This window comes from Oncorhynchus nerka, linkage group LG4, assembly GCF_034236695.1.
Source record: "Oncorhynchus nerka isolate Pitt River linkage group LG4, Oner_Uvic_2.0, whole genome shotgun sequence".
NCBI lineage: Eukaryota > Metazoa > Chordata > Actinopteri > Salmoniformes > Salmonidae > Oncorhynchus > Oncorhynchus nerka.
The window spans coordinates 11,861,927-11,887,537 of NC_088399.1; the positions used below are offsets into that span (position 1 = coordinate 11,861,927).

General features: G+C 42.4%; 1 protein-coding gene across 4 annotated transcripts in view; it reads right to left on the reverse strand.

Annotated features, from left to right (window-relative positions):
- Positions 1-25,611, reverse strand: part of tln1 (talin 1) — a 166,279-nt gene that overhangs the window by 104,474 nt on the left and 36,194 nt on the right. For all 4 annotated transcript variants that reach the window (XM_065017219.1, XM_065017217.1, XM_065017218.1 and 1 more), the window contains 10 exons: positions 15,358-15,520; positions 8,157-8,254; positions 7,317-7,446; positions 6,375-6,530; positions 5,413-5,555; positions 3,230-3,357; positions 3,016-3,076; positions 1,821-1,925; positions 1,417-1,572; positions 118-219 (listed from right to left, as the gene is read on the reverse strand). In XM_065017219.1, coding sequence (XP_064873291.1) covers positions 118-219; positions 1,417-1,572; positions 1,821-1,925; positions 3,016-3,076; positions 3,230-3,357; positions 5,413-5,555; positions 6,375-6,530; positions 7,317-7,446; positions 8,157-8,254; positions 15,358-15,487 — 1,209 coding nt within the window. In that variant the 5' untranslated portion in view covers positions 15,488-15,520. The remainder of the gene's footprint in view (positions 1-117; positions 220-1,416; positions 1,573-1,820; positions 1,926-3,015; positions 3,077-3,229; positions 3,358-5,412; positions 5,556-6,374; positions 6,531-7,316; positions 7,447-8,156; positions 8,255-15,357; positions 15,521-25,611) is intronic.

Here is a 25,611-nt window from a genome sequence, read left to right on the forward strand (position 1 = left end):
TTCCCATCCCTCAATCCTAACCGTAAACATTAAATGGGGAAACTGACCCAAGATCAGTGTCTGAGGGCAACGTCATCGTACTCCAATGCATCTATATACTGTGAGACACCGCAGTACCTTTTTCAGAATGATGTCAATGTAACCAGCGATCAGTTGGGCGATCTGCTCTCCCTCAGTCGTCTGGACAGAGTAGTAACCGTCTTGATAATCGCCAAAGTCCTGGAATACAATGATTATATCTACTGTAACAGGGTGCTCCCTCAATGCATCTCTATGTTTTTGTTTGAAATGGCAGTGGTCCGATTATATGTGACTACTATATGTACTACTATATGTACTACTATATGTGTCCTTTACAACTAATCCCATAGAGATGCCTAGAGGGAACACAGCCGTTAAACCACTGTAAGAGACAAAATGACAACTTAATTGTATATACTGTATGCACATTGTAAATCACCAACGCCTGCCAAATACCTCCTCCGAGGTACTGACATAAAAATCTCCAAAGATTGGGTAGCAGAGGTCCGTTTGTATAGTTATTACTCCCCTGAAATATAACACTGACGTCATACAATGCATTACCTGTCATTTTGTTGGCATTATAAGCTGCAGAAATGTTCTTTCCAAACCGTAAAAAGTCGTCATGGAGCTAGACGTTATTTATCTGATGAACTGCCAGGAAATACTCTCCAGAAAATAAAATAATAGCAAGACGGACAAAACGACCAGTCCCTTTTCTGTAATGGTTTATAACCGACAAAATAACTGACAAAGAAAATGGAGCCTTGTGGTATGTTAATATTTGAAAAATCCTTCAGGGCCTTTTGTTCACTTGTGGGCAAATAAGCAGCGCTAGATGAAAACATGCAATGTGCACCTGCATTCTCCAGCACATGACCAGAATGCAACACTGTTGAATATTGCTGATCTAGACTCATAAGGTGATGGGTATGTATGACTATGCATCTCCATTTGAGTCATTTAGCAGACACTCTTATTCAGAGCCACTTATAGTGAGTGCATACCAATTTTGGAACTTTTTCACACTGCCCCCCCCATGGGAATCGAACCCACAACCCTGGAGGTTGCAAGCGCCATGCTCTACCCACTGAGTCACACATGCTCCAATGTGCATGAACTTCCTTTCAATGTTATTTTAAGTGCAAAAAACATATTTTCTATGTTCTATAATAACTTATTTTACATACACATCACCATCTTTTGCAGTGTGTATTCTTCTAAAGTGGTTGTCTACATTGTTTTGTGCTTTTGGTACAAGATGCCTCAAATACTTCTATGAGGTAGCATAGTAATAGCAAAAGACAACCCTGTGTTCATATTCCAGTCTAGACAAACTGACCAGGCAACCAGAAGGTCAAAGATGACCAGGAGGTCAGAGGTCATGGGACTCACCAGGGTGAAGCTCTTGGGCGAGGCAGCCCAGCGTTTGATGTTGGTGAGATTCCACTCCTGGATCACCTCCTTGGTCTTCTCGTCTACCCGCATGACACACTCCTTGGTGATTCCCAGCAGACGAGGGACCAGCTTGTTCTTACCCTTCATTTTCTCCTGCAAGGACACACACACACACAAAAACACATGCTTAAAAATACTCTCGTACTATGATACCTTAACATTTGAAAAGCTATTGCACATTCCATTCAACCATCAAAGGCAGTGAGTAGAACTTCAAAAGCTTTGAAAATGTTAAGAGCGTTGATTGGTTAGAAAGAAGATATTCACTGTTGTTTAAGGAGTTGGTTAAGGAGTTGGTTAAGGAGTTGTGGTTGAATGTTATTTTTTCAGTGCCATTGTACCTTTACTAGGAAGAATGACACTCCGTAGGTTTTCAGAGACCTAGCCAGTTTGACGTAGCTGACTTTGGCCTCAATTTCAGTCATGTTTTGGTAGTTTTTGTGTGCCTGTGTGGGAAACAAAAAGAAGACGTATTGAACATCTCAGCCAGTGATACTATAGTGTCACAGTAGAAGTAATTAGAACAGAGCAAGTCGGGACACGTTTAAATCAATACGACCAGTTACAGCCATAGCAACAATGAATCTAGTTGGCATACATTGAACTCTACACAGATGGAGACAATGACTATTACTACAAACCAGACGGGGAAACTATTTTTTTCAGGTCATGTGTTTTCAGTCTGTGAGAAAAATACTGTCCCCACCGCAAGGAGCAAGCAGCCCAAATATGACTGGCCTTACAACGACCCCCCCATCACACTCACACCCATGCATGTACCCACGTATGCACCCACACTCACATGCATGCACCCACACACAAGCGAACACACACACATGCATGCACCCACACACACATGCATGCACCCACACACAAGCGAACACACACATGCATGCACCCACACACACACATGCATGCACCCACACACAAGCGAACACACACATGCACCCACGCACAAGCAAACACACACATGCACCCACGCACAAGCAAACACACACATGCACACAAGCAAACACACACATGCACACAAGCAAACACACACACACACACAAGCAAACACACACACACAAGCGAACACACACACACAAGCGAACACACACACACACATGCGAACACACACACACAAGCGAACACACACACACACCCACACACGAACACACACACACAAGCGAACACACACACACAAGCGAACACACACACACACATGCAAACACACCACACACACACATGCAAACACCACACACACACACATGCACCCACACACACACACGAACACACACACACAAGCGAACACACACACACAAGCGAACACACACACACACATGCACCCACACACACACATGCACCCACACACAAGCGAACACACACACACAAGCGAACACACACACACAAGCGAACACACACACACAAGCGAACACACACACACAAGCGAACACACACACACAAGCGAACACACACACACACACACACACACACACACACACACACACACATGCACCCACACACAAGCGAACACACACATGCTCGGGTTCTTACCTGGAAGATTCTTTTCTCCCCTTTGTTCTTGATGTACTCTTTAGGGAGGAACTCTTTCAAACTACAGAAAATAAATAATAAATACATGTAAACACACTTTATTCAAGAAGACTGCAAAATCACTAAGGCAAATACATCTTTGTTATATATTGAAAATATTTGAGTCATTCGTGTTAAAGTATATACATAGCATTATGCAATAAACAGTGCTCACTCTAGAAAGCCTGGTTTGTGCTTGGTCTCGTTGTGGTCACCAAACTGGATCTGACACTGGTATCCGGCAAAGTCGCAGGCCTTCTCGAAGGAGACGGGATGGGAGCCGTTCAAAATGTCATCACGGGCCTGCACAGGGAGAGGAACATCCCAAAGACATTATCCACAAAGACGTTCATTAAGGAAGATCCCAAACAGAGCCAGGAGTAATCCCAGATCAGGAAAATAGATTAAACACAGAATACTTTGCTGTTTTGCATTTTTCCGTAGGCTGGTCCAAGTGACCAGTCTAAGGATCTCCTGCGATCAATGGTCTTAACTCTGTGGTGGGGCACAAACAGGTCTGGGACCAGGCTTATACTTCCCTGAAAAACATCCAAGGATAACATCATCAGATATTATCTTTCTGAGACAATCTAATGCCGTTCTAGCATCAAAATGAATGACGAGAAAATGTACCCATAAATTAACTTTAATGTTGGTCCAAATGTTTCATTGTTTTCATATTACCAGGAGCATGAACTATTGGGAACATTTTGTGATGTACTCTGGCAAAAACCGGTAGAGGCAGGCAGGCAGGCAGGCCACATGGGCAGTGCTTGCATTGGCCTGGGCCCCCGTGTCCAGCTGTGTTTCAACAGGGAAAGGAGAGCTCCAAGAACTACTGTCTTTGGCAGGAACACAAAGACTAGAAGTCTTAAGAAAGAATAAGATGAAGCAAGCTTCTGTGAGTGGAAGACCGCAAAAAGTCTCAAAGACAAAAGGTTCACTCCTTCACTGTGTGTCCATATGAGACATTCACACACCAAACAACATTTTCTCCTCAAACTTTGGGAGGCGATCTTGGGAGAAGACACCCTACCACCACTATGACATCTGCCACCTCAGGACATAAAACATGGCTGACACTTCAATGGGCACCTTGAGCCAGCTGGCCTCCAGCTGTGACTCTCAGCTGTTCTTCCTGACACTGTGCATTCTCACACCAATGGAAATGGATGTTGGTACAGTAACTAAGGGCATGAATAGGAACTTATAATGCAAAGCGTTACTGACATACTGTATCTTCAATTGACATCAAAGCATGAGTGAAATGGAAGGTTTGAGGTATATACAATAATCTCAGGTTAGGTCATCTCAGGTTAGGTCATCTCAGGTTAGGTCATCTCAGGTTAGGTCATCTCAGGTTAGGTCATCTCAGGTTAGGTCATCTCAGGTTAGGTCCGTTCCTGTAGGTTCATGCTCTACAACATCCGCAGAGTACGACCCTGCCTCACACAGGAAGCGGCGAGGTCCTAATCCAGGCACTTGTCATCTCCCGTCTGGATTACTGCAACTCGCTGTTGGCTGGGCTCCCTGCCTGTGCCATTAAACCCCTACAACTCATCCAGAACGCCGCAGCCCGTCTGGTGTTCAACCTTCCCAAGTTCTCTCACGTCACCCCGCTCCTCCGCTCTCTCCACTGGCTTCCAGTTGAAGCTCGCATCCGCTACAAGACCATGGTGCTTGCCTACGGAGCTGTGAGGGGAACGGCACCTCAGTACCTCCAGGCTCTGATCAGGCCCTACACCCAAACAAGGGCACTGCGTTCATCCACCTCTGGCCTGCTCGCCTCCCTACCACTGAGGAAGTACAGTTCCCGCTCAGCCCAGTCAAAACTGTTCGCTGCTCTGGCCCCCCAATGGTGGAACAAACTCCCTCACGACACCAGGACAGCGGAGTCAATCACCACCTTCCGGAGACACCTGAAACCCCACCTCTTTAAGGAATACCTAGGATAGGATAAAGTAATCCTTCTCACCCCCCTTAAAAGATTTAGATGCACTATTGTAAGTGGCTGCTCCACTGGATGTCATAAGGTGAATGCACCAATTTGTAAGTCGCTCTGGATAAGAGCGTCTGCTAAATGACTTAAATGTAAATGTAAAATGTCATCTCAGGTTAGGTCATCTCAGGTTAGGTGTTGGAATGTTATCAATCATTAACACCGACAGGTCTACATGAACCCCTACAAGGAGAACCTTGTTTCCAAAACACTGAACACCCAAACCTCATTCCTGCCTTGGGTTTCTTTCCCAACTCCCGGCAGGATTTGTCCAACAGAGGTCATTCTGGGGTAGGGTCTAAAATAACCACGGATTATTTCTATATAGGGCACTGCATTCGAAGAGTATCGGTTAGTACCTGGACGTAGAGCAGGTTGAGCTGGACCGGGTCTCGTGAGTCCACGTTCTGGTCTGAGTAGAAGAACTTCCTCCTGAGGAGCAGCATCTCGGTCTCCTCCACACCCTGCTCCCTCAGCGTCCGCCCATGGTCCAGCCAGTTCACTGACAATCACAATCAATACAACTCAATGGGAATCAATGCAACTCAATGGGAATCAGTACAACTCAATGGGAATCAATACAACTCAATGTCAGTCAGTACAACTCAATGGGAATCAATACAACTCAATGGGAATCAATACAACTCAATGGGAATCAATACAACTCAATGGGAATCAATACAACTCAATGGGAATCAATACAACTCAATGGGAATCAATACAACTCAATGGGAATCAATACAACTCAATGGGAATCAATACAACTCAATGTCAGTCAGTACAACTCAATGTCAGTCAGTACAACTCAATGTCAGTCAGTACAACTCAATGGGAATCAGTACAACTCAATGTCAGTCAGTACAACTCAATGTCAGTCAGTACAACTCAATGGGAATATATGTTCATCTATGCAAATCATGTCAATAAAACACAGTCAATACCAAAAAACTACAACTTTTATGCAACTAAATGTAAATTATGTGAGAAAACACAACTTGATGCCAGTCAATCAAAGCCCCAAAAATAGAAATGAATCAGCGGTGTCCTAATGGACATTCAAAATGAATGACAAACACATACATCAACAGAGATACTGGTGTCACGTCAAAATGTTCCCCGTGTGAAATACATTTTTACATGACAACTGGCACCATATTCTTCTTGAATATGACAAGAGACACTTGTCATGGACACTTTTGCGTGCGTGTGTATTTGCGTGTGTATCTGTGCATGTGTCTGTGTGCGTCTATACGTGCGTCTGTGTGTACGTGTGTCTGTACGTGCGTCTGTGTACGTGCGTCTGTGCGTCTTTGTGTCTTACACTCGTCATCTGTGTGGAGTTTCTGCTTAAGTTTCTCCATCTTCTTGTCGTCTCTCATCAGAGTCTTGTCCCGTCTTGTCAGAGTCCCCGTCATCTCCTCCTTCTTCTCCTCAACCATGTCGTGCACCAACGAGTACTCGTCATAGTTTGTGATACCTGCCCAAAGAGTGTTGAAAGAAAAATGTACTTTTAGGCTCTAACTCATATTGTCTTTCCTATACATTCATTGGAGGATAAAGTCAGAAGAGAGGGGCCTTGGATGTGATTGGGGACATCGCCCTGTTTAAGGTACAGTCTATCGAATGGGACGTTAAAAAAGGATGTCCTGACTCTCTGTGGTCACTAAAGATCCCATGGCACTTATCGTAAGAGTAGAGGTGTTTAGCCCAGTGTTCTGGTTAAATTCCCAAACTGCCCCTCATACCATCATGGACACTAAATCATCCCCAGCTTCCAATTGACCCATTCACCCCCCGTAACTATTCTCCAGGTCGTTGCTGTAAATGAGAATGTGTTCTCAGTCAACTTATCGCCTAAAATAAGGATTAAATATAAAATAAAATGATCCTCCAATATATTTTGAGGAGGTGGCAAGGAGAGAGGATGTGAGGAATCAAGGGGAGAGGATGTGAGGAATCAAGGAGAGAGGATGTGAGGAATCAAGGAAAGAGCCTTTGTTTTAGGAGGAAATCTGACTAGTTGAACAAGTGGCAAATCATCAAGCAGTAACATTAGACTTCTATGAGTTGACCCTTTACTCATGATGACTCGATAACATTACCATTATAATGACATGAGAGATAAGTTATGAACTGTTAATGCATGTTTCCGTCAACTGACTTTTCAGCCCAATTCACCAATTACCGCTAGTCAACTAACTTACGTTACATTTTGTGCCATGACCTATAATAAACGTGCCCATCTCGAAATCATTAAACTGACCTATCCTGGCACAGATGGTCATAAGCATGTCGCTGACGATCTTGGAGTCGTCCACCATGACGGTTTTCACTGTCCCGTCCAGCATGCGGATCTTCAAGGGCCTCTGCTTCTTTTTGTACTCCAGAGTGTCCTGATAAAAATCACCCAGTGACAACAATATTGTTTAAAATACATATTTTTGAAGTGTTTCGCTCAGAGGGCACATTAATATGTATTAGACGTCAGGTGTTAATTATAAACCCCATTCACAATCATTAGACGACACTTCAGATAGCTAGCTAGCTACATCCCTCGTAGAACTGTTAGCATCATGATACATTTAGCAGACGCTTTCATCCAAAGCCACCTACAGTCATGCATGTATGAATTGTTCACGCTTGGCTGCTTTTGGGAATCGAACCCACTATTATTGAGTTGCAAGTGCCATGCTCTACTAACTGAGGGCAACCATGTGGATATTATCATTAGTATCATCGTACTAATGTTTAGACTGACTGACTATACAGTATGTCCCAACTTATGTTAAAAAAAGATCTGGGTATTTTTGTGATTGATATGCATTGTAGTGTCTAATACAGCACGTTTGGACAAGTTTAGGTTTCAGGCTTTCTAACCCAGTCGTCACTGGTGCAGCTTTACCACGGAGTCTACAACAAATAGGTAACAGAATCAAAGATGATTTTTATCGCTGACAAGATGTTGGCGACGTCTCCGTAAGATGTTGTGGAAGATACTGCCGATATTTCTCAAAAGATCCCTATAGCTCTTTCCTGACCACCTCAACTTCATGAGCACAGATCTAAAAAGCACTTGAACAGGGAGACCAACTGACTCACTCACCCCATTCCTCAGCATGTAGTAGTCCAGGGCCTTGCCTGCCTCCAGCCAGATGCCTTTCTTGGGGTCCTCATCGGACAGGAACAGACCATAGTCATTGGCTGGAAGAGAAATTAGAGAAAGGGTATTATAGATTGAGGAGGAGGCTTGAGAGGGATTTGAGGGGGTTTGGGGGGATTTTCTGGTTGTGTGTGTGTAAGTGATACGATCTGAAGGCGTTTCTTTCCCTGGAAATCAAATCAAATCACAAATTTTATTTGTCACATACACATGGTTAGCAGATGTTAATGCGAGTTTAGCGAAATGCTTGTACTTCTAGTTCTGACAATGCAGTAATAACCAACAAGTAATCTAGCTAACAATTCCAAAACTACTACCTTATAGACACAAGTCTAAGGGGATAAGAATATGTACATAAAGATATATGAGTGAGTGATGGTACAGAGTGGCATAGGCAAGATACAGTAGAGTGAGTCAAAGGGTCTCATCTTGGATTAGTTGACGTAATTCCAACATATAGAACAAATACTGTGTGGATTAAAAGCGTTCTTATCGGTGCATTAAGTCAGCTGGAAACAAACTAGAAGGTAACACGTCAACAAGTGACAGGAAACTGTGCCACCACACCGAAATCAGTTGGACTGTTTCTACTGGATTTAGTGCTTCGGTTTAATTTTTTAAACAACTAATTGACCAACGTTGGTTCAATTATCTGAATTACATTTTTTGTTTTTTTCTTCTGTGAACTCAATGCGCAGTTTCCCCAGAGCTATAGAGTGCATTTGCTGCGCCATGTAAATACGTGATCAATATACACTGCATTTGAGCTCAGCTGCATCCTGTTTCCATTGATCATCCTTGAGAAGTTTCTACAACTTTGAGTCCACCTGTGGTAAATTCAATTGATTGGACATGATGTGGAATGGCACACACTTGTCTATATAAGTTCCCACAGTTGACAGTGCATGTCAGAGCAAAAACCAAGCCACGAGGTAAAAGGAATTATCTGTAGAGCTCAGAGACAGGACTGTGTCGAGGCACAGATCTGTGAAAGGGTACCAAAAACCTGTTTTTGCTTTGTCATTATGGGGTATTGTATGTAGATTGATGAGGAGAAAAAAACTATTTATTACATTTTAGAATAAGGCTGTCACGTAACTAAATGTGGAAAAAGTCGAGTGGTCTGCATAAGTTCAGAATGCACTGTATGTATATACAGTAATGGTCAAAAGTTTGGATACCTACTCATTCAAAGGCTTTTCTTTATTTTTATTATTTTCTACATTGTAGAATAACAGTGAAGACATCAAAACTATGAAATAACACATATGGAATCATGTAGTAACCAAAAAAGTGTTAAAAAAAGAATATATTTATATTTGAGATTCTTCAAAGTAGCCACCCTTTGCCTGTATGACAGCTTTGTGCACTTGGCATTCTCTCAACCAGATTCAACTGGAATGCTTTTCCAACAGTCTTGAAGGAGTTCCCACATATCCTGAGCACTTGTTGGCTGCTTTTCCTTCACTCTGCGGTCCAACTCAAACCATCTCAATTTGGTTGAGGTCGGGTGATTGTGGAGGCCAGGTCATCTGACGCAGCACTCCATCCCTCTCCTTCTTGGAGAGGGATGGCAGTAATGGACAGTCACTACCATCATGGGACTTTTATTCTGTATTGTTACAGCATTCAAATAGCCCTTACACAGCCTGGAGGTGTGTTGGGTCATTGTCCTATTGAAAAACAAATGATAGCACAAACCAGATGGGATGGCGTATCGCTGCAGGATGCTGTAGTAGCCATGCTGGTTAAGCGTGCCTTGAATTCTAAATAAATCACAGACAGTGTCACCAGCAAAGCACACCCACACCTCCTCCTCCATGCTTCACGGTGGGAACTACACGAGGAGATCCGCTCACCTACACTGAGTCTCACAAAGACACAGCGGTTGGAACCAACAATCTCAAATTTGGACTCTAGACCAAAGGACAGATTTCTACCGGTCTAATGTCCATTGCTCATGTTTCTTGGCCCAAGCATGTATCTTCTTCTTATTGTTGCCCTTTAGTAGTGGTTTCTTTGCAGCAATTCGACCATGAAGGCCTGATTCATACAGTCTCCTCTGAACAGTTGATGTTGAAATGTGTCTGTTACTTGAACCCTGTGTGAAGCATTTATTTGGACTGCAATCTGAGGTGCAGTTAACTCTAATGAATCCTCTGCAGCAGAGGTAACTCCGGGTCTTTCTTTCCTGTGGCGGTCCTCATGAGAGCCAGTTTCATCATAGCGCTTGATGGTTTTTGCGTCTGCACTTGAAGAAACTTTCAAAGTTCTTGAAGTGTTCCCTATTGACTGACCTTCATGTCTTAAAGTAATGATGGACTGTCATTTCTCTTTGCTTATTTGAGCTGTTCTTGCCATAATAGGGCTATCTTCTGTATACCAGCCCTACCTTATCACAACACAACTGATTGGTTCAAACGCATTAAGGAAAGCAATTGCACAAATTAACAACGCACACCTGTTAATTGAAATGCATTCCAGGTGACTACCTCATGAAGCTGGTTGAGAGAATGCGAAGAGTGTGTAAAGCTGTCAAAGGCAAAGGGTGGCTACTGTGAAGAAACTGAAATATAAAATATATTTTGATTTGTTTAACACTTTTTTGGTTTCTTCATGATGTCAAATGTGTTATTTCATAGTTTTGATGTCTTCACTATTATTCTACAATGTAGATAATAGTAAAAATAAAGAAAAACACTGGAATGAGTGGGAGCATGTCCAAACCTTTGACTGGTACTGTAAATATGTAAATACATGATCTAAGTGATTGATAGTTGGTATTCAGCAGTCAACAACTGAAATATTTTAATAAAGTAAAGTAATGTGACTAAATGATGGTTAATAAGTGATAAGCAGTAATGGACAGTCACTACCATCATGGGACTTTTATTCTGTGTTACAGCATTCAACCCACATAATGCATTGTGCATTTCATTTATTATTATTTTTGTCTTAATTATGGAAACCAAAAACAGCGATTCCTTTTCAATGAATCGAACCAAAACCGAACAAACCTCAAAAAGGAAAAATTGCTCAGCACTAACTGGATTATAGCCAAGTTTCAAAACGGTACTTCCTGTCCTCTAGTGCCTGAAAGGTGCCTAGCTAGCACAGCTTGCCAGGGCTAAAGGAATCTGGCCATTTAAGACACTGAACATTCCATATTAGCTGTTGATGTTGGCCAAGACACGTCTCTCCCTCTTTTTTTCTCTCTCTCTCTCTCGCTCCCAAAGTGGAAAATTACTCACAGGTTGAGACAGGGAAGCGAGTCTGTCCACTGCAGTCAGAGAGAATCACTTACGTAACAGCACACAGCTTCGTACGTAACCCCTAACCGAGGCACATTGGAAAGCAGAGAAGGAGAGGTTCCTTTCAATAAAGGGACGCAGTTGTCTTTGTTACACTCAATTTGAGACATTTCTGGGCTTCCTGAAGATATTTTTTCTCACTCCAGTTTTTTCACTGAACCAAAAGGTATTTTTTGGCCTGAAACTGATGTCAACAAAGAAGTCTAAAAACCGACAGTGATAATATTTTTGAATTCCAACCAGTCTGCATCATTAAGCTGTTATGGCAATAAGATGATGAGATGGGGATTAAGGAATTTTGAAAGAGGAAGGGGGAATTTTGGAGAAGAATAAGGGGAATCTTGAAATAGAGGGAGGGGGAATATTGGAGAAGAATGAGGGACTCTTGGAGAAGAATGACAAAATCTTGGACCATTAAAGATGCAAAAGGGAGAATTCTCCCGTCTCCAGATCCTTGGATCACTGAAATATCCTCCTTCTCATATCAACACTGCATCTGCTCAGTAGTCTTACATGGAAATATTAACATGGAAAGGTTGAGCAGGCCATAATGACACTCAGTAAAAGTCATCAACCCTTCAAGACCTCAGAGAAATCAACTTCATGGCAAGTATTCAATGAGAAGACGACGAAGGGCTGGAATGGACAGAAATGTTAGTATGAGGAAAGATGGGAGTGGAGGCATGAAATCGTTTGCTTTCACAACGTTTGCTGCAGTTGCTTAGTTGCATCCCAAGTGACACAATTCCCTATGTAGTGCACTACTTTTGACCAGAGCTCATAGGGCTCCCATAGGACTCTAGTCAAAATGTAGTGCACTACATAGGGAATAGGGTGTCATTTAGAATGCGTACCATTTGGATTACTGCAGAGTTTCAAGAGATGGGGGATGAAATCAACAGTTACATGTCGTTAAAAAACTTTGACGATATATCGTATCGCAATATTATTTTTGCACTCGTTTTCTGTACCTGCATCAAAATTCCAGTATTTTTCCTTTACAGCTTGTTCTCTATCTTCTTTTTAATAGGGAACACTATTTCCATGACTGATGAAAACTGGTTTTCTCATGGCTCTCTCGTCTCTCTGACATACAGTTGAAGTCGGAAGTTTACATACACTTAGGTTGGAGTCATTAAAACTAATTTTTCAACTCCTCCACAAATTTCTTGTTAACAAACTATAGCTTTGGCAAGTCGGTTAGGACATCTACTTTGTGCATGACAAGTAATTTTTCCAACAATTGTTTACAGACAGATTATTTCACTTAAAATTAATTTTATCACAATTCCAGTGGGTCAGAAGTTTACATACACTAAGTTGACTGTGCCTTTAAACAGCCTGGAAAATTCCAGAAAATGATGTCATGGCTTTAGAAGCTTCTGATAGGCTAATTGGCATCATTCGAGTCATTTGCAGGTGTACCTGTGGATGTATTTCAAGGCCGACCTTCAAACTCAGTGCCTCTTTGCTTGACATCATGAGAAAATCAAAAGAAATCAGCCAAGACCTCAGAAAAAAATTGCAGACCCCCACAAGTCTGGTTCATCCTTGGGAGCAATTTCCAAATGCCAGAAGGTACCACATTCATCTGTACAAACAATAGTACGCAAATATAACCATCATGGGATCACGCAGCCGTCATACCGCTCAGGAAGGAGACACGTTCTATCTTCTAGAGATGAACGTTCTCTGGTGCGAAAAGTGCAATTCAAATCCAGAACAACAGCCTTGTGAATATGGTGGAGGAAACAGGTACAAAAGTATTTATATCCACAGTAAAACGAGACCTATATCGACATAATCTGAAAGGCCGCTCAGCAAGGAAGAAGCTACTGCTCCAAAACCGCCATTAAAAAAAACAGACTACGATTTACAACTGCACATGAGGACAAAGATCCTCTGGTCTGATGAAACAAAAATAGAACTGTTTGGCCATAATGACCATTGTTATGTTTGGAGGAAAAAGGGGGAGGCCTGCAAGCCGAAGAACATCATCCCAACCGTGAAGCACGGGGGTGGCAGCATCATGTTGTGGTGGTGCTTTGCTGCAGGAGGGACTGGTGCACTTCACAAAATAGATGGCATCATGAGGTAGGACAATTATGTGGATATATTGAAGAAACATCTCAAGACATCAGTCAGGAAGTTAAAGCTTGGTCGCAAATGGGTCTTCCAAATGGACAATGACCCCAAGCATACTTCCAAAGTTGTGGCAAAATGGCTTAAGGACAACCAAGTCAAGGTATTGGAGTGGCCATCACAAAGCCCTGACCTCAATCCTATTGAAAGTGTGTGGGCAGAACTGAAAAAGTGTGTGCAAGCAAGGAGGCCTACATACCCGACTCAGTTACACCAGCTCTGTCAGGAAGAATGGGCAAAAAATTCACCCAACTTATTGTGGGAAGCTTGTGGAAGGCTACCCGAAATGTTTGACCCAAATTAAACAATTTAAAGGCAATGCTACCAAATTCTAATTGAGTGTATGTAAACTTCTGACCCACTGGGAATGTGATGAAATAAATAAAATATTAAATAAATCATTTTCTCTACTATTATTCTGACATTTCACATTCATAAAATAAACTGGTAATCCTAATTGACCTAAAACAGGGAATTTGTACTTGGATTAAATGTCAGGAAGTGTGAAAAACTGAGTTTTAATGTATTTGGCTAAGGTGTATTTAAACTGTATGTCGAGCAATATGTTTGGTTATAAGAAATAAAAAGCAATATGGTTGGTTATAAAAAATAAAAAGCAATATGGTTGGTTATAAAAAATAACTTTGAATCGCAAAATACAAATCTCAGCATCAAAACGCAATACATATAGACTCTTAAGATTCGCAAAACATATTGTACATGGTGAGGTCCCTGGCAATTCCTTGCCCTACAAGAGACACAGTTATCATCTCTTTGAATTTCCTGTTGTCATATTGGGTGTTATTAAAGACAGCTGCTAAAGTCTGTAATAGATAGTTCCCTGTCAGTATTGGTTTAGTGAGAAGTGCTGGTCTGTTGGCCTGTGCTACAGCAGATTGCTTGTTTCTGGATCCCTTCTGCATACATCATTCCTATCTAATCTCCTGTTGTCAAATGAGTGATTTTGAAAGACAGAGGCTCTAGTTTGTCAACATCCCAGGAAGCTGCACTGGACTGATAAACTGAATAGTTTAACAGCTACGCATTGGGTTATACACTATTGGCCCATTTCAGACTAGTGATGCCTACGCCTGCACTCATTTGCATTTGACAGTGACGATAATGTTTAAGACAAGAGTGAAATTATTCCTGGATTTTAATTAAACTTCAATTTAAGTTTGAGTCACACGTAATGGCCATGTAATCACAACTTAAATCGATATTAGTTAAACAAAATATTTAGTTCTTCACAGACAAAATTATTCTTGGTGAACTCTAAATGACCTGTCAGAAAAACAACAACAACTAGAACATGGTGTAGGCATAGACATGACTAAAATCACAGGCACTATGTGTATAAGAGTGTGTATCGGCATGGTGTGTGTTTGTGTCTGAGTTCTGTGTGTGTGTGTGTCTGAGTTCTGTGTGTGTGTGTGTGTGTGTGTCTGAGTTCTGTGTGTGTGTGTGTGTGTTTGTGTCTGAGTTCTGTGTGTGTGTGTGTTTGTGTCTGAGTTCTGTGTGTGTGTGTGTTTGTGTCTGAGTTCTGTGTGTGTGTGTGTTTGTGTCTGAGTTCTGTGTGTGTGTGTGTCTGAGTTCTGTGTGTGTGTGTGTGTGTCTGAGTTCTGTGTGTGTGTGTGTCTGAGTTCTGTGTGTGTGTGTGTGTGTGTGTGTGTGTGTGTGTGTGTACTCACGCTGGCCCAGCTGTGCCTCGGGAACTCTTTCCCTGATCATTCGACAGGCGTCGTACACCATGGTGGAGGGCTCAAACTGCATGGTCTTCACCACGTTCCCCACGCCAATCTTCAGTGACAGGGCCACCATGACTGCCGCTCTCAGTTTCCACCGCCGTTACACCTGCAGGGACAGCAGGGGACACACACAGGACAGGGGGTTAAAGGTTAAAAGACAACACCATACATGAAGCATTACATAATTATGTTTATAACTTTGGGAAACAAAAAGACTGCGCTCTCATTTCACCATTATCCATCCTCCTGTTCACTAGGAAGAGAGTGGGAGACTGGTGTTTCACTATTAACCCTCCTGTTCACTAGGAAGAGAGTGGGAGACTGGTGTTTCACTATTAACCCTCCTCCTGTTCACTAGGAAGAGAGTGGGAGACTGGTGTTTCACTATTAACCCTCCTCCTGTTCACTAGGAAGAGAGTGGGAGACTGGTGTTTCACTATTAACCCTCCTCCTGTTCACTAGGAAGAGAGTGGGAGACTGGTGTTTCACTATTAACCCTCCTCCTGTTCACTAGGAAGAGAGTGGGAGACTGGTGTTTCACTATTAACCCTCCTCCTGTTCACTAGGAAGAGAGTGGGAGACTGGTGCTTCACTAATAACCCTCCTTCCGGCATGTAGTTCCTCCTCTCGGAGGGGACTTTACACGAGTTGCAGTTTCGGTCTAAAAGGGGCCTTAGTAGAAAAGAAGAACTGTCTCAGGGACAGATAACAGTATATGGAAATATCTAGTGGAAACTGAATTGGGAACCTCTGAAAATAGCATCAACAGAACATCTGTGACCGATTATTACGTCAATTGAGGAATCAAAAGCAGTACCATACTAAATTAAAGAATACATTTAATACCAATAGGGAAAAACAACTACATTTGCTGTGAAAAATATCCCTCAGAACAATCTCAGAATTTAGGGGAAGGTGTTGAAAGTTTAAGTTCCGAGGGTAAATCTATTTGGGTTGCCTAGCAATGTGCAGTGATGTGAGGGCGCCTGTAGCTAAAGATGGATTTCAAATCAGCCTTTCCTAATACACAGGGAGGAGGAGTATGTGATCAGACTTCTCCAATCCTATTTACACCATCACTAGTATCACTTCTCTACACCACATTACAATCTCAACAATGTTTCTGTACAGCACTTTGAGATATCAGTTGATGTAAGAAGGGCTATATAAATACATTTGATTTGATCAGCAACGTCCTTCTCTAGACAAAGAGGAGAGAACAAACAAACATACTGAAAAAGAGCAACACCAACAGCTGGTCTCTGAAAGAGGTGCCAGTTCACTCCACACACACACACACACACACACACACACACACACACACACACAAGTCAGGGGAGTCCAGCAGAATGAAATGGTCCAGATGTGAGTTGAGGTAGACAGGAGTTTCTAGAAGTTGTCTCCAACTTGACAAAGAGTTCAGTGACAGACTGGGGTCTCCAACACCAGGCTAGGCCCTGGTAACCTGGTCCCTAGAGGCGAGTATGCTTCCCGGCCAGTCTGAGGCCACCGCTCAGAGCATGCTTCCTCTCTAGGTTTCTTCCTAGGGTCCTGCCTTCCTAGGGAGTTTTTCCTTAGCCACCATGCTTCTACATCTGTATTGCTTGCTGTTTGGGGTTTTAGGCTGGGTTACTGTATAGCACTTTGTGACATTAACTGATGTAAAAAGGGATTTATAAATACATTTGATTGATTGATTTGATTGAAACAGTTCGGAACAGTTCATGCATATATTATGACAACATTTTGAGATGTTTTTGTTGGTTTTGATCATTGGTGAGGGTTTTTCAGATGTTCAGGCACACAACATTGTTTCTAGAGGTAGCCGAAGTTCGGAGCCGAAAGTCTATGCCCCTTCGTCGGTGATTGGTTAACAGTAGAGATTCTTCAATAAAGTCTCTCGTCACTCAACGAGAGACCACACGTTTTCATGCACATTTTTTAAATTGAAAAATACTACACTAAACATCTTAGATATAAAATTGCGCCACGAAGATCTCCTCGGCAAAACCTTCAAAATTAATGACATATTTCTTGAGTTGTATTATTTAAAAAGGAAGTATATACTGGCTACAGCATCTCAAAATGGACAAAGAGTACTATTGCCGCAGGACAATAGACTCTGCCTGTGGTCGGGTGTTGGTAGCCTACCTCAGCTGTAAAACGTCACAAAGTTTGCCTAGAAGGGCTCCGACACCAATAGCGTCTGCTGGCCAAGAGTACCAAGCCCCTCTCAGCGTATTTTGAGAACCGCGGGCAATTTTACATGTAGAATCGTGTGAAAAATGTTGGTGGTCACACGTCTTACAGTGGGTGGTTCCTAAAACAGGGCAGACGAATGCAACATCCATATTCGGTGCGATGTGTGCGAGCCATTAGTCCCAGGGCCAGAGAGAGGGTTTGAGAAAGGGCTCAGAGTTGTACTCATGGGCCACTGTAAGAGTTTTCTTCACAGACAGAAAAAGACAGCGACAGAGAAATAGAGACAGCTACAGACAGAGACACACACAGACAGAGACAGCGACACAGACAGAGACACAGACAGCGACACAGACAGACATACTTCGCATCCGCATGTGTCTCGCATTTGACCAGTGAATCAACTTAGGAAGTATTTCGGAGAACACCTCAGCTTAACAATTCTAGAAAGATAATGCTGTGTAGCAAGAGTGATTTGACCCTCGACCTATAGACTCTGGACTGAGCTCCAGGCACTTATTTATAACCGGTCAGTGATGACAGCACAGATACGAACAGTAGCTACTTTCACAGTCACGCCACCGACAGAAAGAGAAACAGCACGTAGGTCATAACATGTTCCCTGTTGGCGTGGGTGAGGAGCAACCATTTTAACAATGACTGTCTGACTGTCAGGGGTAGCAGATAGCCTAGTGGTTAGGAGCGTTGGGCCAGTAATCCAACTGTTGCTGTTTCGAATCTTTGAGCCAACTAAGTGAAAAAAATCAGTCAAATGTGCCCTTGAGCAAAGCACACAACCCTATAATTGCTCTTGTTAGTGGCTCTGGATAAGAGCATCTGCTAAATGACTAAAAGGTAAAAAGCCAATAGCAACACACATCATGAGTTAAATCACATGAAATGGGCCTCTATCAAAAGTAGTGAACTACAAAGGGACTGTGGTGACGTTTGGGACTCAGTTATTCATGAAAACTCATGTCGTTAGATAGATCAATACTCATGTCCGTGTTCAAATCGTGTGATAAGAATGTCAAGTCCCAGTAGGTTAACATATTGATAATCAAAATATGATTCATATGACTGACGATATTCGGCTCTGGCAGAACGCAGAGAATGTTGAACTGAACATCAAGATCCAATTAATGTTGTTTCACAAGCACAAAGCTGGAAGCAATTCACACCTCACACTCCCATCCCCCACCACAGCCCCCGCTGTGAGCTGAGGCGAATTCCACGTAGTTTTATCAAAAAGGAATCCAAATTGTGAAGATTGAGGTTATCCTCTGAGTAAGTGCTTTAAATCCCTAAAACACACACAGGTACAATTTTCACACTACTCAAATCCAATTTATTTATATAGCCCTTCGTACATCAGCTGATATCTCAAAGTGCTGTACAGAAACCCAGCCTAAAACCCCAAACAGCAAGCAATGCAGGTGTAGAAGCACGGTGGCTAGGAAAAACTCCCTAGAAAGGCCAAAACCTAGGAAGAAACCTAGAGAGAAACCAGGCTATGTGGGGTGGCCAGTCCTCTTCTGGCTGTGCCGGGTGGAGATTAAAACAGAACATGGCCAAGATGTTAAAATGTTCATAAATGACCAGCATGGTCAAATAATAATAAGGCAGAACAGTTGAAACTGGAGCAGCAGCACGGTCAGGTGGAAGTTGAAACTGGAGCAGCAGCACGGCCACTACTGAGCAGAGGATAGTCTAACTGCGCTGTAACCGTGATGGAAATGACGATGTCCAAAGAAGATATCCAAGCCAGCACAGTACGGTTGGGGTCGGCACTATTGTGTGAATCTAGCAATAGTAGATATGGTATTAAATAGTAGACACGGTATTATCGGGGGCGGCAGGTAGCCTGGTGGTTAGAGGCAGGTAGCCTAGTGGTTAGAGGCAGGTAGCCTGGTGGTTAGAGGCAGGTAGCCTAGTGGTTAGAGCGTTGGGCCAGTAACCAGCAGGTAGCCTAGTGGTTAGAGCGTTGGGCCAGTAACCAGCAGGTAACCTAGTGGTTAGAGCGTTGGGCCAGTAACCAGCAGGTAGCCTAGTGGTTAGAGCGTTGGGCCAGTAACCAGCAGGTAGCCTAGTGGTTAGAGCGTTGGGCCAGTAACCAGCAGGTAGCCTAGTGGTTAGAGCGTTGGGCCAGTAACCAGCAGGTAGCCTAGTGGTTAGAGCGTTGGGCCAGTAACCAGCAGGTAGCCTAGTGGTTAGAGCGTTGGGCCAGTAACCAGCAGGTAGCCTAGTGGTTAGAGCGTTGGGCCAGTAACCAGCAGGTAGCCTAGTGGTTAGAGCGTTGGGCCAGTAACCAGCAGGTAGCCTAGTGGTTAGAGGCAGGTAGCCTAGTGGTTAGAGGCAGGTAGCCTAGTGGTTAGAGCGTTGGGCCAGTAACCGAAAGGTTGCTAGATCGAATCTCCGAGCTGACAAGGTAAAAATCTGTCGTTCTGCCTTAACCCGCTGTTCCTAGGCCGTCATTGTAATTAAGAATTTGTTCTTAACCGACTTGCCTAGTTAAATATATATATTTTTAAAAATCAAATCAGACCCCCATGAGCTCATTTGCAAATCAGAAGCTCATTCCCTGTAGAGTTTTGTCGCCGGTCTCCCAGTGTGGTCCGTCTCGGTCTATTGGCACTGGCACGGCTGTGTGTGGTGGGGAGACAGACAGACTGGCTGGCAGCCTTCCAGGGGCTCAATCCCCACTCTATATTAAGGGGAGAGGGTGGTTTACGGCAGGATTCTGACACCCGCTTCACAGCTGCAGTGTTGAAGAGGCTACTATGGCAAGAGGCCTACTCATCATGTCAAATTACTTGTTGTAGATAGACAGGACACTGAAGTGATTACTGCACTGAGTTCACTTGATTTCTGAAGATCAAGAACTGTTAGAATCTACAAAATATATTTTTGATATATTGTGTATATACACTATACTGTACATATGTATATACAGGTATCTTTTGGTTATTACTATGGCAACAGCCTACAGGAACAATAAAAAACAGAATATTACAGTTAAATTAGAAAATGAGGAAAATGAATAAAACAGTATGTATGTATGTATGTATGCATGCATGCATGTATGTATGTATGTATGTATGTATGTACAGTTGAAGTCGGAAGTTTACATAAACAAGTTTTAAATGACTCCAACATAAGTGTTTCAACCATTTCACAAATGTCTTGTTAACAAACTATAGTTTTGGCAAGTCGGTTAGGACTTTGTGCATGAGAAGTAATTTTTTCCAACAATTGGTTCATCCTTGGGAGTAATTTCTAAAACGCCTGAAGGTACCACGTTCATCTGTACAAACAATAGTACGCAAGTATAAACCCCATTGGACCTCGCAGCCGTCATACCGCTCAGGAAGGAGACGCCTTCTGTCCCCTAGAGATGAACTTACTCTGGTGCGAAGAGTGCAAATCAATCCCAGAACAACAGCAAAAGGACCTTGTGAAGATGCTGGAGGAAACAGGTACAATAGTATCTATAGCCACAGTAAAACGAGTCCTATATCGACATAATCTGAAAGGCCGCTCAGCAAGGAAAAAGCCACTGCTCCAAAACCGCCATAAAAAAAGCCCCACTACGGTTTGCAACCGCACATGGGGACAAACAAAGATCGTACTTTTTGAAGAAATGTCCTCTGGTCTGATGAAACAAAAATAGAACTGTTTGGCCATAATGACCATCGTTATGTTTGGAGGAGAAAGGGGGAGGCCTGCAAGCCGAAGAACACTATCCCAACCGTGAAGCACGGGGGTGGCAGTGCTTTGCTACAGGAGGGACTGGTGCACTTCACAAAATATATGGCTTCATGAGGTAGGAAAGTTATGTGGATATATTGAAGCAACATCTCAAGACATCGGTCAGGAAGTTAAAGCTTGGTCGCAAATGGGTCTTCCAAATGGACAATGACCCCAAGCATACTTCCAAAGTTGTGGCAAAATGGCTTAAGGACAACAAAGTCAAGGTATTGGAGTGGCCATCACAAAGCCCTGACCTCAATCCTATAGAAAATGTGTGGGCAGAACTGAAAAAGTGTGTGCGAGCAAGGAGGCCTACAAACCTGACTCAGTTACACCAAGTTTGTCAGGAGGAATGGGCCAAAATTCAAACAAACTTATTGTGGGAAGCTTGTGGAAGGCTACCTGAAACGTTTGACCCAAGTTAAACTATTTAAAGGCAACGCTACCAAATACTAATTGAGTGTATGTAAACTTCTGACCCACTGGGAATGTGATGAAAGAAATAAAAGCTGAAATAAATCATTCTCTCCACTATTATTCTGACATTACACATTCTTAAAATAAAGTGGTGATCCTCACTGAACCAGTGAATTTTTACTAGGATTAAATGTCAGGAATTGTGAAAAACGGAGTTTAAATGTATTTGGCTAAGGTGTATGTAAACTTCCGACTTCAACTGTATGTATGTATGTAAATGTACAGTACCAGTCAAAAGTTTGGACACACCTACTCATTCAATGGGTTTTCTTTATTTTTTTTTACTATTTTCTACATTGTGTAATAAAAGTGAAGACATCAAAACTATGAAATAACACATATGGAACCATGTCGTAACCAAAAAAAAGTGTTAAACAAATGAAAATATGTTTTATATATTTGAGAGTCTTCAAAGTAGCCATCTTTTGCTTTGATGACAGGTTTGCACACTCTTGGCATTCTCTCAGTAGGTGTGCCCAAACTTTTGACTGGTACTGTAGATATCAATGAGTATGTATGTATTCCCACACATGGTTTTGTAACCTAGCTCCTGCAGCAACATGCCCCATATCGAGCATTATGTTCCTTTAGGAATGCACCAATACCAAACCTCAGCACAACGACATACATCATATTCCAATAGCTAAGCCCTTCAGATGGATCAATGAAAAACATGATATATGTGGTCATTTACATTTTGGTGAGATGGTTTTAATGATCCCTGCTGGTGTCTCTGCTGCCTTACAATAGAACGCCTGCTGAAAGTTTGGGGTTACTACTTCGGTCAAACTGACTGGCTTTCAGTATCATGCTGAGTTCCCTGAACAACAGCCAAAAACACATTTACAGCATTAGGATTTGAATAGCATGGTCATTTCTTGAGTTGAGTTTTATGGGAAATCAGAGATTATGCTTCAAAATATATGGTTCTCCATTTACTTTTTTCATCATGTCTAAAAGTGACTCAAGAAATTACCATTCTGCACAATCAATTGGGACTTTGGATTATAAGATGAGTAATGATATGAATATTCAAAGTCTTAATTAGAACGTCACTCTAGCCTTTGAGTGTGTGAGACGCTCAGACCGTAAACCCATTGTATGAAACGCAGAGGTTTATAGCAGTGTTCAACTTTCATTAAATAGGAGGTTACAAGATGTGTATGAAGTTTGGCTGTATTATTTTATTACTACTCGAAGCAGTGATTTACACCAGTATAAATAAGTGACTGTGTCCAATACAATAAAGGACAAGCTGTCCCTCTGTGTGTGTGTGTGTGTTCTCTGGTTTTCAGTCAAAATTCCTGAGAAGAATCAGTCTTTAAGAGTTGGCTGTAACCGTGTTTTTACTGGACATACCAAATGCATCCCAGATTTACACGAGATATAAAAATGACATGAAATACCAGTAATTTAGCTGTCGCCCCCCCCCCCCCCCTTAAACCTCCGTTTTGACAGCTCCACTGCAAAAATGCACTGTATACGGAGCGATTGTATTCTCAGTAGCACTTGTCATTTAGTTTTTTTATTAAGGAGTGGAGCAGTCCCCCCTATTGGGTTGGATAGAGATAGAGAGATGCTGCTGAAATAGCAGCAGGCTGGATTCGAACCCATGCTGCAGCAGTATGTGTTCCATTTCTTTTGGTACAGACACTGAGAAATCGGACTTCCGATAGGCATTTATAACAGTAGGAGGTCGTTCCTTCTCTTGCAAGAACAAAATACATCCCTGCTGTGTACCGACGGTGTACTGACGAACCTGCTGTTTCTACTTTTAGAATCGCAATGCTTGTCAGTGGGCGAGAAATTGACTTTGAGACAATTAGAGAGCACAAACCTCCGACAGAAGTGACAAGAAGAATACGGCACTAAGTGCTAAGTAAGTACCTATTGGCACTCAGAGTTTTCGATGCGTCTGATCCTTTAGACCAGCCCAGGCCAACTCACTAGCTCTTCTACGGTCTAGTGGCAAGGTGCAACTGCTGGGTGAGATTCTGTAGGATCTAGGTTATCTAATGCTATTGAGTTTGAGGAAGGCAGCACTACTTTCAGTCTACATTTCTCACAGGCATAGTACATGCCTGCTACAAGGAACATAGATAAAGCGCGTGCACTGCAAGTTGTTCCTTAAACATGGGCAAAAACTTTTTGGGGAGGCAAGCGATGTACCACACCATTATGATGGGAACTTTTAAGAGTTCAAAGTTCAAAGACTAGCCCACACAACCAGCCTTTGTTCACCGATTAAGTTCAGAGAACATCTAAGAAGATTGGGGATTGACAATGGAAGCTATTTGAACAATGACATTTTTACAGGAAAAAGTAGAATTAAGAGGGAGCGTGTCTTCACAGTTCCACATGCTAACCAAATCATCTGGAGCCATGTTCATTTGTAGACATTTACTACAGTGGCAGTCCTTCTCTCTGACTACTGTTTGGACAATGAACCATTTGGAAGAGGTCCAGAATGGAGGCAGTCAAAAATAGACTACATTCCGGCCCGGAAAAAATATAAAATTCTTGAGACAGTGACCTCAACCCCACTCAAAGAATGTAGCTGTCCCTCTCATGAAAACCCATCACTGAAAATATATGCACAAAAAGCCGCTCGAGAGCTGACAAGTGACGAGAATATAGCAGAGGACGCTCTGTGGTGATATGTATTTCAGTTTTTGTTCTGCATTGTCATGTGCAGAATATTTTGAACGTGGTGGTCAGGGTAGGGGGACATAAAAGGTGATTTGTTAAATGTTATTATGATGGTTCGACACATTAAATGCTTCATCTCCGGTTTGGTACATTCCCCAGTTCAAATAAAGCATGAAAATCAATTCCAAAATGCCTTGCTACAGTTTTTGCATTCTAGGTCAGGATGTTATATAAAGGGTATTAGCATACAGCAGTACATTTACTTTAAAGTGCCACTCATTTACAACTGCGACCTGACCAAGATAAAGCAAAGCAGTGTGACAAAAACAACAGAGTTACACATAAACAAACGTAAAACAAAATAAAAGAAAAAAGCTTTATGGGCTTTATAGTAAAGACATGTAATTTAACTGTAAAAAAAATGGCCTTTTAATGTGTCATGAACACAACCAGTCATGATGTTTTCAGATTTTTTGTCAAACAGGTTAAATTAACCTCGTGGTTTCACTCTATAGCCAAGGACCAGGTTAAATTAACCTCGTGGTTTCACTCTATACCCAAGGACCAGGTTAAATTAACCTTGTGGTTTCACTCTATACCCAAGGACCAGGTTAAATTAATCTCGTGGTTTCACTCTATACCCAAGGACCAGGTTAAATTAACCTTGTGGTTTCACTCTATACCCAAGGACCAGGTTAAATTAACCTTGTGGTTTCACTCTATACCCAAGGACCAGGTTAAATTAACCTTGTGGTTTCACTCTATTCCCAAGGACCAGGTTAAATTAACCTTGTGGTTTCACTCTATTCCCAAGGACCAGGTTAAACGCTGCGATGATGATGGAAAGCTGTGGGCTCCAGTTACTCCATACATGTGTGTTCGAAGCACTTCCTTCACCGTAAGTCTTAAGCTAACACTTGTTTGTTTCTAACTAGCCATGTGTAATGCCTGTGTAAACCTGGATATTCCCCCAAGTCGGTGTAGATATCACCATAGGCTAATTTGGGCCATTTGGTAGAGTTGTCTGCCCAGCTGGTCTCCGGCAAGTTGAAAGGACATATAGGCAAGGCTAAAATAATAAACTTTTCTAAATACCTAGACCATTCAATGGCAGGGCAAAGT